Source organism: Micropterus salmoides, unplaced genomic scaffold (assembly GCF_014851395.1).
Source record: "Micropterus salmoides isolate LMB-PRFRI ecotype aquatic unplaced genomic scaffold, ASM1485139v1 Ms_hic_scaffold_17, whole genome shotgun sequence".
Taxonomy (NCBI): domain Eukaryota; kingdom Metazoa; phylum Chordata; class Actinopteri; order Centrarchiformes; family Centrarchidae; genus Micropterus; species Micropterus salmoides.
This window is the reverse complement of record NW_024040817.1, coordinates 16,560,610-16,578,664: the sequence shown is the minus strand read 5'-3', so window position 1 is coordinate 16,578,664 and position 18,055 is coordinate 16,560,610. Positions and strand designations below refer to the sequence as shown.

General features: G+C 39.8%; 1 protein-coding gene across 1 annotated transcript in view; it reads right to left on the bottom strand.

Annotated features, from left to right (window-relative positions):
- The window catches only part of csmd3b (CUB and Sushi multiple domains 3b), a 236,710-nt gene that overhangs the window by 171,866 nt on the left and 46,789 nt on the right, over positions 1–18,055 (bottom strand). Inside the window, exon 4 of the mRNA XM_038725460.1 lies at positions 1,309–1,516. Within this exon, the coding sequence (XP_038581388.1) occupies positions 1,309–1,516 (208 nt within the window). The remainder of the gene's footprint in view (positions 1–1,308; positions 1,517–18,055) is intronic.

Sequence of the window (18,055 nt, the reverse complement as noted above, 5' to 3'; positions counted from 1 at the left end):
GAAATGTGACCAGCAGAGTATAAACAGTTACCAACGAAAGATATTACTGAGAAGTTGTCAGTTGTTGAGTAGCAGTATTTACCTGCTGTGCTTCTTTAACATAATTGCAACTCCACATTCACATACACACACACACACGAGTGAGCAGGATGGTGTGCACCTCTATAGACACACCAACACTTTCCTAGAAGCAGTTGCCTGGACATTATTACTTCCAAATCAATTACACATGCACACACACTAATTTCCCTGACCATGATTAGATTCAAATTGGTTACAGCAACAGCAATGGTTGATCAATACCCTAATTTAGCAACAATCAATAAGCAGCTAGAGCAATAAAATATTGTTATGAGTGAACCATCTGAAAACAACCGAGGAAATTACAGAAAATCATGGAGCTGTTAAAAGTCTAAATGGCACACATCAATTAATGCATCTGAAAATACTAGGCCCCTGCAGAAGGACTGCACGTGAACATAAGTCCACATACACACGAATTGCAGACTTCAAGATTTTTTTTTTTTTTTTTCCTAGGAAACATTTCTATACTTCACGAACAAGAGATAAAAACGGTACTTTATATCTGTAATAACGTTTTCATTTTATTACCTGTTCTTACTTGAGTTCTAACTTATTTTTATTACCGCTTCTAACTTTTTATAACTGTACCCCAAGTGTGGTTAAATTGTTCCATAAACTCAGAAGTTATGTGACTACACCATCTTGGCAGAAATGCCAGGTCAGAAATGTCAACTGAATCCTTTTTTCAAAGTATGGATTAGGACCACAATCACATATGTCACAACCACCCCAAGTGCAGTGGGGCTCTATCGCCTCCCTATAATAATGCTTACCGCATTGTTTCCTGCCACAGACAGTGGGTTCTATGATTCTCTATCAATCTGCATTTGTTTAGATATGTCTTTAACCTAGCAGCATTTGTGCCATGAAATAATAGATATTCAAGCAGACAATTTTTAATACTGAGGCCACCCTGTCTAAATCTCAATATCCTACCCTGAATTTTGTTGTATGATATATAAATATTTTTCATTTTCACCATCTGGCTAATTGTATGTCTCTTACACCTGGTAATGTACCGTATCCTTCTGCAATTTAAAACTGAACCACTACTCATCCCTCTGCTGCAATTCAGACATTGTTCTAAAACATAAAATACTAAATCTTGCACAGATAAGTGGACCATTCTGCCACTTCCACGTCATCACATTTTTCAGCAGCACAATGACCGTGGCATCCACACATATGAATGAAGTGAATACTTTAATTAATAAAGTGACTCACCAAATGGTTGGTGGTTCAGATCCCTCAACTTCCAGGTAGTCATACTTCTCCTCTGTCTGGAAGTCTGTAAAGATGACAGAGATGGTGTCTCCAGGTTCGGCCAATAGGATCCAAGTACAGTCGGCCTGGTTACCATAGTTGCCGGGGTAACCGGGACTGGTCACCACCCCACTGCCGCCCCTCACAGTGCCCCCACATGTGTCCTCAGCTGTCAATCAAATCAGAGTGACAAATAGAAAACCTGGGTTAGGGAGAGGAGGAGGGACCGAGGGGCGGACTTTTTTTAAATTAAATTAAAATTATTTTTTGGATTAATTATTTAGATTTTCAGCTATATGAGGAGGGCCGGGTCAATTAACAAATGTATCAGTTTATTGACCAAATCAGAAATTGTGATTTAATTCCCAATAGACCTAACATTATTTCTCAACTACTCAAGTAGATTAAAGGTCAGCCAGCCCAACTCCCCACCTCTCTCCCTCTGTGAGGTGATTTTTTAAAATTACCTTAATGATAAGGGACAGGTAAACTCTTTGATCTCAACTCCTAATGTTATTATGTGGCTTGCATGTTAGAAATGGATGACTTTGTCATGACACATAATCTGTCAAGTCATATGAGCAAACCATATTGTTACATTGCACTTCAGATATGAAGTAGATATGAAACATAGCATATGCATGGTAATATACAGCCCTTTGTTTATGGACTATTGGTTCTCTGCCAAGAATTAGGAGAATTACGCTCTTTTTCTTTTGCCAGTTAGAATCAGGGGTGTGGTTTATGGGTTAGGCTGCAGTTCCTGTCACACTCAGAGCTGCTGTCCTCTCCTCCAATAACAAGGTAAGCTTTCCTTTCCAATCACAGTGCTCCGCTCTCGTCTCCTCCAATCGCCACCAAGGAACTTCAGATTCATATGTTTCCCAATTGGCTGGTTTAGTGTCAGTCTATTAATTAATCATCAATTAGTTTCAAAACATATAGACCAGATGTGATGATAGATTTGCCAAATTTTCTCTGATTGTTGATCACATCTGATTGGAAGTATTAATCATAATTGATAGTAGTACTGATTACTGTATAACAGATAAAGACACATGGATTGCGCTGTGCACACGGCATAAATTATACACATATAATTTATACATACACTCGTGGAGAAAAAACATGTTACATTGGACCTTGGTGTATCACTGGGACTTTGATTGTATGGCAAGTTATCCAAGAGGGCTATGCTCAAGTCACTTCTATAATACTGTGTGGAAAGGTGAATGTTTTCATAACCAATCTAGAGAAATCATTTAGAAAACAGATTCCTGTCTTAATTTTGAAAAATATTTATGAAAAGCAAATTGAGCACAGCCAAGGATCCACTGCCCCAGTGACAAAAGATACAATGTTGAACCTTTTTTCTGAGAGCGTACAAGTCCAACTGTAAACATGGTATAAATTATATCTGTATAATTTATAGTTATACATAAAAGAGGCAATACTGTATGTACACACTCTTACAGCAGACATGTGTTTTCCTACTCACCAGTGAGTGCAATTTGGGATGACACATGATTTATATTACTCTACAACCCATCACCTGATGATATCATCAGTATTTAGAGAAGACAGAGAAACACCAGATGTGTGTTGTCCTTAAACTGCACTCACTGATAAGCTGAAAAAGACATCCTTTATAAGAGTGTAGACAGGCTCTGTCAGGTATACATGCACATCCTTTGGGCTCATCCAGGCAGTGCAGCCTTAAGAGATGCATGTACAGATGACAGCGATAAGGTAGGGACCAAGCCATACTCCACCCACAGGAGGGGTAAAGAGAATAACTGTGGTCCAAGACTCACGTCAATCAACACGACAACCAATAGAAATGAATAGAAACATTAGGAAAAGATATTAGAAATCGGACGGAAGAGAGTGCACTGAGTAGACAGGAAATACACACAGAGGATAACACGGGAACATAAATAGATAGGAACAAACAAAGGCAAACAGAAATAGTGTGAAACAAAAAATATAGAAAGTGGACTGAAATAGGCAAACAGTTGGTACAAACGGCATCGGATAGGAAACAAGAAACAGGATGAAACAAAATAAGTGGTTTGAATTGAATAGAAACAATAGATTCAATAGACCAGAGTGTGAAGTTAGGAACAATACACACGTTTTTATAATGTTTGTCTTATTAGGAATGGTGGTGAAGCTACTGACAAAATGTGCATTGTCCCAAACTACAGGTGCTGATGTATTGAAAATGAAAAACAGAAGAGCATTATTTTTTCATTAATAATTAATTCATTTAAACAGGTTCATATAGGCAACAAAATCAGTCAGACAGACAGACAGACAGACAGACAGGCAGGCAGGCAGTGCAGGCACTGACAGTCATTCCACAGCTAGACAGTTGAGGAGATTTGTGTAAATGACCCAACACCCCAAACAAGACCTACTGAGACCCCATCACATTTGCAGCAGAGAAATGATACAGTAGTCTGTATGTGTGTGTGTGTGTGTGTGTGTGTGTGTGTGTGTGTGTGTGTGTGTGTGTGTGTGTGTGTGTGTGTGTGTGCACTGTGGGAGAGTGCTGCTTGCAGGATGACAGCTGTCACAGGTTTATCATGACAACAGGACGTCCGCAAGCACAGGTGGACACACGCGCGCGCACACACACACGCACGCACGCGCACACACACACACACACACACACACACACACACACAGAGACACACCCACCCCTCTTCCAGCCCTCCAGCTTATTGATGTGCCAGTGACACTTGACAGACAGGTGGAATAGCCTCAAGGTGCACTGATGTGTGGCTCTTATTAAAAAAGAGAAAATAAACTTGTAAAATAAAAAATAAAAAACAAGTGAGCAGGGCTCTTATGTGCAGTGGACCTTTGGTGAATTTGACATTATGATTTTGAAGCATTAAGGGCCTCCAGCCGTGACATGTTCTGGCTTGTTGTCACTCAAAATCTATTACTGTGACCTACAGAACAGATATATATCTATATATATATATCTTTATCATTAGTTTTAAAATAAGTGGACTTGAATACCAAAATCCATGTAAGGACTCCGTGTGATCATTTTGGATGACACATATTGCAATTAGCATCCTCAATAATTCTGTTTTGTCGCTCTGTAACGACAGGGCTGTGCAGCGACCGCTTCAGAGCAGCTGCCCTAATAAAAAGTGACATTTGTTGCGTGTTCACAGGGGAAGGGTGTGAAGTCCAGAAACCTATAGGCACCACTGATTGCACCTGCTAATTTTGAATACCACTCGCACCTTCGTCATCAATCATGATTGGCCATCTGTGTGACAGTATGAAATATTAGTGTGTCTGCCTTCTTTTTCTGGTAACCATTAAAACAAAGGCAGAATCACCATTGTTGAGCTATTTCATACTGTTTTTTTTCTGTAATGATTCAAACATACTGTAGCTTGCTTGCTTGCAAGGATAGTGTATTGAATAAATGACCTTCCAGCTGAAGAATGGAATTTCATTACCTACAAGTCTGAACAGCTTATTGCAGAAATCTTAAAATCCAATAAGCATTTAAAAGAATCTGTGGATGACAACTTAAGAGCACTGAGGTCACTGCAGCCACATCCAAAGCATGAATAGGATTTGCTTGAAAATGAGACACAGAATGAATATGATTGATTATAAAATCATTACAAGATGACTGATTAGGGCTATCCCAAATTATCCCAGTTTGAGGAGCAAATTAAAACTTTAAAATATTGTTTTTTGCTATTCTTGGTTAGAAAGTCTATATATACATCTGCCGATGCATACCTCCATCCATTGTACATAGATTTACATGTAGCTAATAATATCTAACAGCAGCTACATTAGACAAGACGCTCATAGCGGTCTGCACCTCACATTGGGTTTGTTCTCAAAGTTAGACATTGATATTGAGACCTTAATTCAAATCATTTGCTACTACTGTAAATCCCACTATAAATCAACACCCGACACTAAGGTGACAAATACCATGTAACTTTTTTCCCCACTGTATGAGTAGCTCTGTAGAAAAAGGCAAAAATGCCAAGAACAGAGGCTTAATTTCTCAGTTTCATTATAATCTTTGGTAAGTAGTGTTTTTCTTCTAAAAGATGCATAACACCTCCAAATACTGCTTTGTCTGAGATCTTACGTGCAAAACATTTAGAAAACAAGTTTAGATAGGGGGAAAAAAATCTTCTTTCAGATCATTCTGCTATTTCATGATGAGGGCCAACTCGAGTTAATCTATAGGTAAGTGAGTGCTTTCTTATCTGGCTGCACTGTTCTACTGTGTTCTGTTCTCTGCTTTTATTTCAGATGGCAACCTGGGGAGGCTGAACTCATGCACATGCCCCAGTGCATTGACCCACAGGAGGAGGGAAAGTGTGTGTGGAGGAAGGCACTAAAAGTGTTAGTTTGAGTGTGACTTTGTATGTGTGTGAGAGGAAGAAAAAGAGAGAGGTAGTGTTGGCCATGTTGCCTTCATTTCTTATCACATCAGTGAGCTAGTGTTGCCCTTTTTTGCCTTTCCATCTCTCTCTCTCATTGTTTTAGCACCACTTCTCTTTTCTTCCTTACTGATTTGCTACACCCTCCTCTTCCCATTTCTGCATCAAGTTATTTTATTTTTTTTTATCGAAACTGCACATCTCCTGCTCTCCTCTTGTCTCATTCCTTTCTCCTCCTCAATCCCTCTGTTATCTCTAGTTCTCTCTCCCTTATTCATCCTTGCCTATAACCCTCCCACTCTTCTTCCTCATCAACCCCCTCCCCTTCCTGACTCTCCCCATCTTACTCTCCCTTACTCCTTCTCTTTCATGGCCTGGGGTGCTTTAATCACTCGTTCTTAGCCTCCTTATCCTGCCTCCCTCTCTCCCATCCGTTCATCCCCTCTCCCCCACTGTGCTGTCATCAATATCGCAGTCATCTGAGGATTCCTTCTTTATCCTTCTCTGTCTCGCTGTGTCTTTCTTTAAGATCTTACTCTCTCTGCATTTCTCTCTCTCTTTCTGTTGATTGATTTTCTGTTTAATGGCTTTTCTGGCCTCATCTCTTTCTCTCCTCTATTTTCTTCCCCCTCTTCTTTACCTTCTGTCCCATAACTCCATTCCTTTCCTGCATCACTTTGATAGGCAGATCACTATCACTATCAGATTTGTACATACACACACACACACACACACACACACACACTTCAATCACAGAAGACCCAGTGTGCTGTCAGCCTCTAAGGATTATGGGCCATCTACATCATCCTCCCCTCTCCTCTGTCTTCGGGCTGTATCCATCCATCCCTTCTGCTCTCTTATCTACATCCACCCACCCATCCATCAACCTCTTGCCCCCCATATGTTGTAAAGCTGAATATATATAGCTACCCCTCTTTCTCCCTCATCACTCCCTGCATACCTGTAATACCTCAGTTTACATGCCATGAATGACTGAACAGACAGGGGGAATACTGTTAAACATGTGCACAAAAATTACCCTGCATTTATTTTCAATAAATTTCCTCCTGGTCTGAGGAGTTACTGGACACGCATCAAGCTTCCTCTGCAGCTGCACTTTGTGCCATGCTGCCCAAATGCACAAAGGATGCAATTTCACTTGTGGTCTCAATGTCACTTTCACCATCCAGTCATGCCAGGATGCATTAAATAGCAGTTATGGTTGCATAAAAAAAAAAGGATCTTATGGACAGATCCATCGGATCCACAAAACTAGTAATGGAATTGGTGGCACTGTGAACAGAATCCAACTTAGCTTTTGGATGCAGTCCAGCAACAACTTGCATACAAGCTATGCAAAGAAAAGGGCAGGGTGGAAAAACAGAGAAATGTGATTAATCTGACTAAACTGTCGTTTCAGTCAGACACATATAAGTGTTTTCTGATCTGCTGGCCTTATCGGCAAGACAACATAATTTGTCAGTGCTTTCCAAAATCTCGATTGTAAAAATAAACAAGTTAAGGGTTAGGTTTAGGAACAAAAACAACTTAGCTAGGGAAAGGGAAAGATATGGTTTGGGTTAAAATACTTACATGGTTAAGTTTTGGTCATGCTCAAAAGAAACCAACAAAGACCGCCTTTAGGAAACAGGGGGCCCTATCGTACACCCAGCTCAAAGTGGCGCCCAGCACAAGTGTCATTGCTTTTTCTGAGTTTCTGAGTGACGCAGTTGTCATTTTCATGCCCATATCCCACATTGTGTCAGTGGCAAATGTACTTGCGGCCATGGGTGTGCTGGTCTTAAAACAAGGTTCATTGTTGGAACATTGCTATCTTAAAGCAGCAGAAAGCGACTGCACCACTGCCTAACAAATATCTGGTCTAAAGTCAATGGTGCAGTATTTTTAAAGGGTGTATTATTATATTATATAATATATATTATAAAGTGATGAGCCTGCACAGGCGGGTTCTAGTGATGCGCGGACATATTGGCGGATAAACTGCGAAGTGGGTGGGCCTAGTCATAAAAATTAGCATTCTGATTAAAAGCAGATGGGTGAAATAGGGTAAAGTGTCTCCTCACTGAGAGAGATGCTGTGTGCATTTACGCACAAGGCACAGCAGCATAACTTCATTGATTATTTAAATCTCCCGACACTCTGACACGATTGGTCGGGATGCACTGACAGCAGCCTCTCTAACAATTAAAGTAAATCATTAAAGGGGCTATATGTAAGTTTTTCAATGAAATTACTTATTGATAAATCAAATTTACATTGCCTTATGGTCAGTGGGCTCAAAACTCACTTATAAATGAAGCACACACCTGTTTTCTCCATTGCTTGCATCAGGTCGAGTAAGAACAAAGTGAACATTAGTAAAACTGGAGAAACACAGAGAAAGTCATGTTAGCTCGCAGGCTAACGCCAAGCAGTTGCTGTGATGTTATCTGGTGCAAAGTTATATCTCTTTCCACATTACTTCACCAACTAACGCGACCCATGTTACTATTCTGTGTACCACTATTGATTTAGCCTGCAAGAAAGGATGTAATGGCAAAAAGCAAATGTGGAACGATTTGTTTACTAACGTTAGCCGGTAGTGATGCAGCCAGCTAATGCTAAGTTACAGTAGCTCAGACCTGCCGCTGTTTGCTTCCTAACTTTAGATCGTGGTTTTACCAATACTCATATACACAGCTTCTCCACCTCTCAGTCGCTGTAGCTAACGTGACCCACATAATATAAACACTGCAACAAAACTGTCACAACAACACACAGGAAGAGCCATCCACTATCACTATTTACTTACTGTAAAGTTACTTACTGCAGTCTAACTGTTATAAAGTGTGACACAGTCTCGTTATAATATTCAGTCCAGCTCACTAACCGTTTCATTATCATCTAACACATGTAGCTGTGCTGACATTGCTGAGCCTCTGGTGACAGATTCACAGATAGTAAAGATAGTTACTGAACAGCAGCAGGCGAGCTAACGATGTAGCACGTCGGCTAAATGTCGTAAATGTAACGTTATCATGTAACGAGCATGGAATAGTTCAACCTACAGTTGATAAAACTACTACTGTAATATTGCACTGGGAGTATACCTGAGTTTCCAGCTCTGTCTGTTCTCCCTGTCAGATAGCCGCTGTCACTCTGCCTTTTTTCGGGAGTATTGTGCCGATATGCAGCTGGCTGCGCTTAATGAAAGGTAGGGCGCCGGCGTTGATCTGCCTCTGAGACGGGAACGTTGAAGTAACAGAGCCTGACCATGTCTGGAGAAAAGCCACAGCCTGCATGCTGGTGTTCCTGCATTTATTGTGGTATTTCACTATGAAACTGTTTGTGTTTCGGATTATGCTTGTTCATGAGTTCAAGCAAGCACGCGTACGAACACGCCTGGTTGCAGTCTTAGAACCACACCACTAGTGGCCGCTGAAAACTACGTAATGCCCCTTTAAAGAAAACCTTCATACATCAATACAACACACAGCTGACATTTCTGTCAAACTTGCACTCTCTCTCTCTCTCTCTCTCTCTCTCTGCTGAAAGTCTGTATCACACTTTTTTCTTTTTTTAATGGCTTTCATAATGTGTAATTAATCCACCATTTAATAGTAATGTGCCAGGTGCAGGCGTCACCTGGCTTTTAAAGGAATTGGAAGATGACATTCTGATTAGCTTAACTCCAAAACACACCCATGGTTAGTCAAGATACTATATACACAACTCCTTTGCGTCTTGCGCCTTACTGTGCAAACAGATAAATTAGCGAAAGTGGAGTTGGACACGCCCGAAATGGACTTAATAGACCATGTACTATAGATAGTTTATATAGGGCCCAGGAAGTCAACAACGGCCGCTCATGTCATGGTCCAGGGTTTTGTTGACCTAATCAACAAACCTGACCTCCCTCAGCAGACTTTGTGACAACGTCTCAATATTTCCTCCTTCATTCTCGATGGACAGGAGTCATAATTACTATGGCTGCAAGAGGACTTTTTCGCATAAGTGTAAAAATGTAGTTTTTGGGTATTTGCTGAAACAGCTGATGCTGCGGGGGTTTTGTTGTTTGGGAGGAAACTATTGGAGGTATGTATGCAACACATGAACTCATCTTCAACATATGTTTTGTTTGTGCCATGAAGTCTATATTGACTACTACTAATTAGTCTGCCTATTCACTCACTTCACTCTATATGTTTTTATTTCTTTTCCTCATACAGGAAGTAGTGCCACCATTTGTCCTTGATAATGCTTCAGTCCTGCACTGTGTGCAACACGATATTGGACTGTTCTTCAAAGGTAGCCTACAGTTCAATAAAGTGCAAATGACACTGAAAACTACCTCAAGAACTTTGAGAGAAGATGTCTGACTTAATCTAGTTGTTCAGGAAATTATTTTTGAGTTAATGTATTAGTGTGTATAGAAAATTATGCATCACGAGAACAGTGTTTGCACCATCTGGTCTTGTAAAACAGCCTGATATTCCTTGGCTGCTTCTTTGAGCCAAATGTAAACCCATCTGGAAGCAGAATAAATTATGATATATGACATAACTTTTTCACATGAACAGATTTTAATCTCTTCACACATAGAATGTCCCTTTGTGTCTTTGCAGCCCTATCATAAATACCAACTTTGTGAAGGTCAGGGTCATTTTTTACTTTTAAAGGTGTGGTTTTGTGGAGTTAACATTTTTCCTGTCTTCATCTATAAATTGGATTCTCTTGATCGCTGTTGGCAAACTTCTCGATCTTGTGATCACTGTCTGGTGATGTAGGAGGCCCCCACAGGTATTCAGGTTTCAGCTGTTTTGTGTCTGAGCTTTGTAGCTCTGCTGCTACATTTTGCTAATGAATGTCAGACCACATTTAAAGCAGACAAATACCCACATTCAACTTTGTATGACTCATCTGTGTAGCTGCCCTTGCAAACTGTGATTGAGCAGCTTCAAATTCAGTCCTTTTTATGTGATGTTCCCATTATTCTTTCTTTCCCTCGCATATTGCTATCATATATTTCTATCACACTTTTAAACCTTGTTAGAAACATATTGGTTGCTGTCCTCTGCTTGCCAGCATTGCATTTTAGATGAACAGTCACAGTGTTTAGGGCACACACACACACACACACCCACACACAACTAGTAACCGTGCTGACCTTCAACTCATCCCACCATCTGTCCACAAATCAAAGAACAGATGCTGTCTGCCAGTCAACTAACAGCTCAACATTTAGACCAATTAGGGCAGAAGGGTGATTTAATGGTAGATCACCAGAAGGAGACATAAAGAGACAAGGCATTGATTGATAGACAGATTATTATTCTTACAGTAGCCTTATGACCCTGTCTAACTGAATCATATTTAGATTGCTGGTAACATATATAGTGAGATACAACTTGATTTGCATTATTCTCATTACTGCTATTTTTCTCTTCCCATTATTCATGACATCTGACCCAACTTAACTTGAAAGGAAAGTGACAGTATCAGATTGCAGAATAGCTTTCTTTTAAGTACATAGGCTACTGGCGTAATGTTAAGGTGTTACTCAGTTTATCATCCTGGAGAAGTTCTGTTCGCTTGCCTTGTCAGATGACAGGATCGACTATATAACAGTGTCCCTGGAGTGGATAGGTATTCAGTTTTTTGCTCAGGGGCACTTCAGGTCCTGGTACAGGTCCTGTGCCTGTAGAGTGGTCACCCCATCCACTGAACCACCCTCTTGCCTAGCAGAAAGAAAGTAAGAATTGCTGTAAAATGTGCAGTTAGATGAAGGTCGCAAAAGGAGGTAAAAAAGGAGGTGAATGGAAAAGAAAGACTCTTGTTGTCTGTCTCCAGAGCAGTATTGAGATGGATGAGTCTACTGTCCCTGTTTTCTCATTTGGTCATTAAACACAGTTTCTAAATGATCAACTCTAATGACAAACTCCTAAAGTTGTGATTTATAAGTATTGCCTCTAATTCATTCACCCTCCCTTTCTCCATCTCTTTTATTTTCTGAGTGGGTGTGTCAGACTGTGTGTCTGTTAATGTGTTTGCCTGACAGTGTGCGTGTGTCTGTTCACCTGTGTCTGTCCCTGGTTGTGTGTGTGTGTTTGCCTATTTGAGCATGTGCATTTCATTAGTGTGTGTGGGAGAGACAGAGTGAGAGAGAGACCCTGGGTGTCGGTGAGTGTTAAATGTCATCACTGACATCTTAAACAAATAGCTGCATGCAGAGAGTTTAACGCATCACAGCCTCGGCGAAATACACTCCACTCTTGTCTCTCTTCTCTACAGCCAGATTCACTTCACCTCTCCTGCCCTTCTGTCCTCCTTGATCCTTCCCTCTCCTGTGTGGCCTGCGAAGGCATATGTTAAACAGAGTAAAACACACTTAAGCTAATTTTAATGCTCATAGCGTGTCTAAATTTTGGATACTTCCATTAGTACAGTTCCATCCAGTGCACTGCATTCACTATGGACTTACGTGCTTAGTGTGTGTATATTGTCAGGGCAGTGTTATCTCAAACCAAACACTGACCTTGTGCACAAACCGAAAATGACGACTGCGAAATTAAATTTTTTATCGCCTTCATTCGGCCACGATTGTCACCAGCCAAAATATCTGCCAGCTCGTTTTTTCACTTGACTTTTATTATTATTATTATTTAATTAATTTTATTAAAAATGAAAAAAAAATTCATACAGTTTAATCAACACCTCTCTAAACCAAACCTGATTTCAACCAAACCTGACAGTCAGAGACACATCAAGGACATCTAATCCTCCCCAACACATAATGGTCCAGAATCTAAGATAGTTACAACATACATGAACTTTTGAGCAAGACAGCAATACTTAACTTTAAGTCACATAAGGTGGAGTTTGGGGTGGCGGTTATGTGCCAATAAAAACATCAATGCACCAGCAAGAGGCAGAGAAAAGGATTTCTAGGTTTCAGAGTATTAAAAAAATTGTCTTCGCAAATGTTTTATGAGGGAGGAAATGCAATCAACATGTATGTTAGGCCTCAAGGATATCCACAAAGCTATAGTGAGAAACACTGAACGCAAACTTAACTGTGTTTCTTTGAAAAAAAAAATCCACAGCGGGCCTTTTACTAAACAATGTGTGTGTGTATTATAAAGTATGTAAGTTAACTGTTGTATTAGAGACGACACGTACAAGAAGAGTGACATAAAATGATAAAATGAAATAAAGATGACACACTTTGGAAAGTGATGCGTCTTTCTAAAAAGAGAATTATTAGATTACTGTCACCAAGTATAGTCGCAGTAATAAGGTACTGTCACAAAGAATTTAATAGCTAAATGTCATGTCACTAGTGATGTCTCTCAAAAATGCTTATGAGACAAAGCTTAAAATCACCACTTCCAAATAGTTTCCAACAGGCCAACTACAGTCTACAGACTTGAGAAGGCAACTGCAATATGTCCTGACACAGATCAGCAAGTCAGATCAGTATGCTAGTCTATATCTGCCTGACATTTAGCCCTACATAATACATTTATAGACAGAAAAATGCTGATCAATCAGTAAGAAAAATAAGCAAGCTGAACACATGTACACACCACCCCCAAACCACATCACTCCTTCTCAATGTCTATAGATGACCTTATTTTTTGCTTTCCATAATCAATACTTGGATATGTAAATGCACATCAATACTGGAAGTAATAAGTTATGCCGGAAGAAACCAACAGCAAAGTAAGTGTCTACATTTACAGCTAGTCTTGCTTTCAATGATTCAGAATTGTGCATGAAAAATCCATTTAGGGAGAGATTTCAAAATCAACTGCAGTCAAACTGATATTCATGAAACTTGATACTTGACACACTTGACACAAGACAGGACACACAATTGGGTGTAAAATGTAAAGCTTTGGAGTATTACTTATTTAACTGCATTTTTCTATTGAACTCTTGCCTACACATGCCAGAAATTGATGAGGAACAATGCTAAACTTCACTTGGCTTTATGTATTTTCTTAAAAATGTCATCAACGTCAAACAAAATTAGATACAGCCAAGAGTCATGGGTGTTATGGTACATTTGATGATGAGTTTTGAACCTGTGGGCTGGGTTATTTAATACAGCAATTACCATGTCATCAGCACTGACATAATATTTATTTTGCCTGCAGACTATTTATATCCAGGAATGTGTATCTGAGAAAATGTCTCCATGACCACTATATTACGGACATATCTGCATAAGAGGGACATGCATATGAAATATTTCAGAGATGTTAAATCGTGTTCATAATGTTCAAAAAACGTCCATGCAAGAAAGAGAAATTGCTGTGTGGTCCATAAAACAGAACAGGAGAAACAGGATGAGAAGGTAAAAAAAAAACACTGATCAGGAGAGATAAAGAGAGACTAAGATAGAAAGGAAAGACAAGGAGCAGAGAGAGGAGGGGGAAAGTGCAGCATCTATGATGACTTTGAGTCTCATTCAATTAGGGTTTGTTTGGTGAAAATAGAAAGAAACAGAATAAGAGCGACAGCAATACAAAGACATCTGTGATGTACCTGTGATGACTATGTCTCTGCTTTTATATGTATTTATGTTTTTTGTTGCTTTTTAAAGCAGTATTATAAACCTCCTTTTGAAGACCTTCGTGAATAAATTTGATCTAACCTGCATTGTGAAAAAGAGAGAGGGAATAATAGACCTTCACACACATAAAACAGTTTCTTGATTTTTTCTGATGTCCACTTTGTAATTTTCATCTATCCATTGTCAACCGCTTATCCTGCGTACAGGGTCGCGGGGGGCTGGATGACATCAGGCGAAAGGCGGGGTACACCCTGGACAGGTCACCAGTGCATCACAGGCCCACACATAGACAAACAACCACTCACGCTCACACAAGGTGTGGGTCACCAGTCAACCTAGGCCGCATGTCTTCGGACGGTGGGAGGAAGCCAGAGCACCCTGAGAGAACCCATGCAGAAAGCCAGAGCACCCTGAGAGAACCCATGCAGACACAGGGAGAACATGCAAACTCCACAGAGCAACCGGGGTTTGAACCCACAACCTTCTTGCTGTGAGCGACAGTGCTAACCACTGTACTACTGTGCCATCCGCTTAGTAATTTTAATATTCAAAATAATGATACACTTTGCTTCTCAGTACTCGTTCTACAGTATATACAAACTACTTTTGCAATGATGATAAAGTAATTTTGAAAATGAGAGGTACACAAAGATTTTTAGTGAATGGCTACATAGATGAAGTTAGATAGGAACAATGTTCCCATCTATCCCCATCACTCAACACTGTTAACAGCAGCAACTATAGACCGTTTTGAGGACAGAACCATCTGTACAGACGCATTAAGTTACAATTTGAGATGTGGTATCTATCTTCCAGCTGTCATAAAATTCAGATGACTACTGATAAAGACGTGACACAGAGAGAGAGACAGAGAGATAGACTGAGAGAGAGGGAGGGTGAGAAAGAGATGTTAGCTGAGGGAAAGACAGATGACAGACCAAACCGAGATGATGACAGATGATTTAATGAAGAACTGGCTGGCTAGAAGGAAAGAAAACCAATTAGAAGACACAACAGAAGCACAGGGAGAGGGGGAAAGAGAATGAAAGAAAGAAATGGGAGGGAAGATGGATGAATATTGGATTGAGATGGATCAAGACTACGATTGAGAGGATTAGCGAGAACAATAGTGAGATAAGGAACAACCAAGAAATATGAATACAAACAAAGAGCAGCACCAAAGACAGAGGTACAGAGATGCAGATATACAAAAGTATAATGCAGAGAGAGACAGGACAGGGGAAAGAAAGTTTGACGGATCGAATGATTCAAAGACAATACTTTCAGATAATGTCACACAGCAAAATAAGTGTCAAAATCTAAGTGTTATAATGTGCATTTATGTGTTTGAAAGAAAAGTGGGGAAGGATCTCACAAAGATTGAAAGATGAGGAAATGTCTTTTGAGGATAGAGAAGAGTTAAAGGAAGTCCTCCAAACTGAGGACATTTTGCCACTGCTTACTTAGCTAAGAAGCTAGTTTTCTGTAAGGTATTGGGTTTGGGAATATTGATATATTTTTGAATATTTGTTATAGTGAACCGACACCGCTAAATCCAAACTCCATGTTACACAAACGGAAAGGAGAATGCATAATCGAAAACCCACGGATTATGCGTGTGATGTTGTAGGTCTGTCTGCCTGTGCATCTGGCTGATACCCAAACAGTGTCTGAGTATTTTGAACTCCTCTTCAATTGTGGTTTTGTCTCATTCTGTCTCTGTTGAATGTTTAATGGAGGGAGAGAGAACAAAGCACTGGAAACTTTATTTTTACTGCTGTCTGATGCACCTTGTTGTCCCATTTTCCATCGTTTTTCAAGGTTTTGTTTTTCCTCCCACTCGCCACCTTCTCAATTTCTGACCATGAATTCAGCTCTAATTCAATGTGGTTACTCACATGAATGTAGCATGCACAGTACTGCCACAAGTAAAGTTGTATGCCTATGTCTTTCTGCTTTACATCCTCTTCTGTTTCTCTTTTTTCACTAGAAAATGTTCGCCCCACCAATCACTCCACCCTCTTCCAGTAAAGGTCCATTTCAAGTAGTTTAAAATACTCAGGGATCAATGCAGGAACTGACTAATATCTAGGTGTGTGCGTAAGTATGTGTATCCGTGCATGTCTGTCGGTGGGTAGCATGCATTTGTGAGTGTCTGTGAGTTATGTGTGTTTGAATTATTTATGAGGTTAAAGTGCTCCTCTGGGATGCAATGCAACACGCTTCTAATATCTTATTCACAACATGTCTATCTATGTTTAAAACATGCCTGAGGAGATTTAAGCTTTCAAATCCTAAAACCAGACATTGTGCAACTCATTTCAATAATAGTTAATACCCACAACCATCCTTGAACAATCTTCACAGTCCATTATCGTCACATAATGTTGTATAGCTTAGTGAACAGTGTGGAGCTATGTCATATGTCATACCCTGGCACGTACATGTGGTAAACAGTGAATGTAAATGTGGTTACTGTCTGTTTAATGTTCTGTAAGACTGTATGACAACAACTAAGAACTGTCACATGTTCTTAATGTGTGAAAATGTTGTTTAATGTAACCTTGCAGTAAGGTTAGAATAAGTGGGGACGACACTCCCAAATGAGCCAAAGGAATAAATGTAGTCAGTATAACCTGTATGGACAGCACACTGCTACAGACGTGTCAGCATATGGTTTTAGTTATATCATTTATCCTGGTCCAGTATTAACTGTTAACGATCCCATCAAGTGCACCACACGCATAAGCACAATTCACCAATTAATAAGTGTGCACGTGACGTAAATGTAAATGTATGCGCCACCTATGACACCCTTTGTAATATAGACAGATTGGCATCCACATCCACGGTTTGTGTCTGTCCATATTGGAGTCTATGCAGACATTTAGGCCACTGATTGTTAACATGGGTGTCAGTGTCGCGATAAATCTGAAAGCTCATTACATGGTTGATGGATTTTATTTAATTATGTTTAATTTTGGAATATTTTCCTTGAATCTTTCAAAAAGCTGGATTGTTTTACCTTTATAGGCCTGGAATATTCCTTAATTTTCTGAAAAGTGAAAATGATGCATGTCATTCAGTGACTCAGCCAGAGTGCTCAACCATTCTTCACGCTTGTGTAAATGTTTCCTTATTGTTTGATTTAGCCTGATCGCATGCACTGACACAAGAATATTGTATTTGTGTGCATGCAAGTATTGCTTTGATACTATGTACTTTTCATTAACATGGACTATCAGGTGCATCTGTGTGTATTTGTATGCACTAAACAGCAGCATTTTTGTGGCTGTGAGTGTAATTGTGATTATGTATAATAGTGTCTTTGTTCTGCACAGATAGCTGTATTTGTATGTCAAATAATGTGTGTATGACAAAGGGTGTGTATCTCTGAGTCATGCATAGGTGAACAGCCTGATTGCCTGCTACATTGTGAATGAGCAGGTCATGCATGTTGACTACTGATACAACCACCAGCACCCAGTGGAGAATGTATGTGTGTGTGTGCGCGCGCGCGTGTGTGTATGTTTGCGTACATCAGAGTGTCATACGGCTATAACAGTGAGATTAAGTACAGGTGCATTTCTTTGTAAAAAAGAGCATGTGTGTCCACACATATATACTGTATGTCTATTTTTATTCTGAGTGCATATCTGTGCATGTGTGTTTCTTTTAAACTGCATGTATG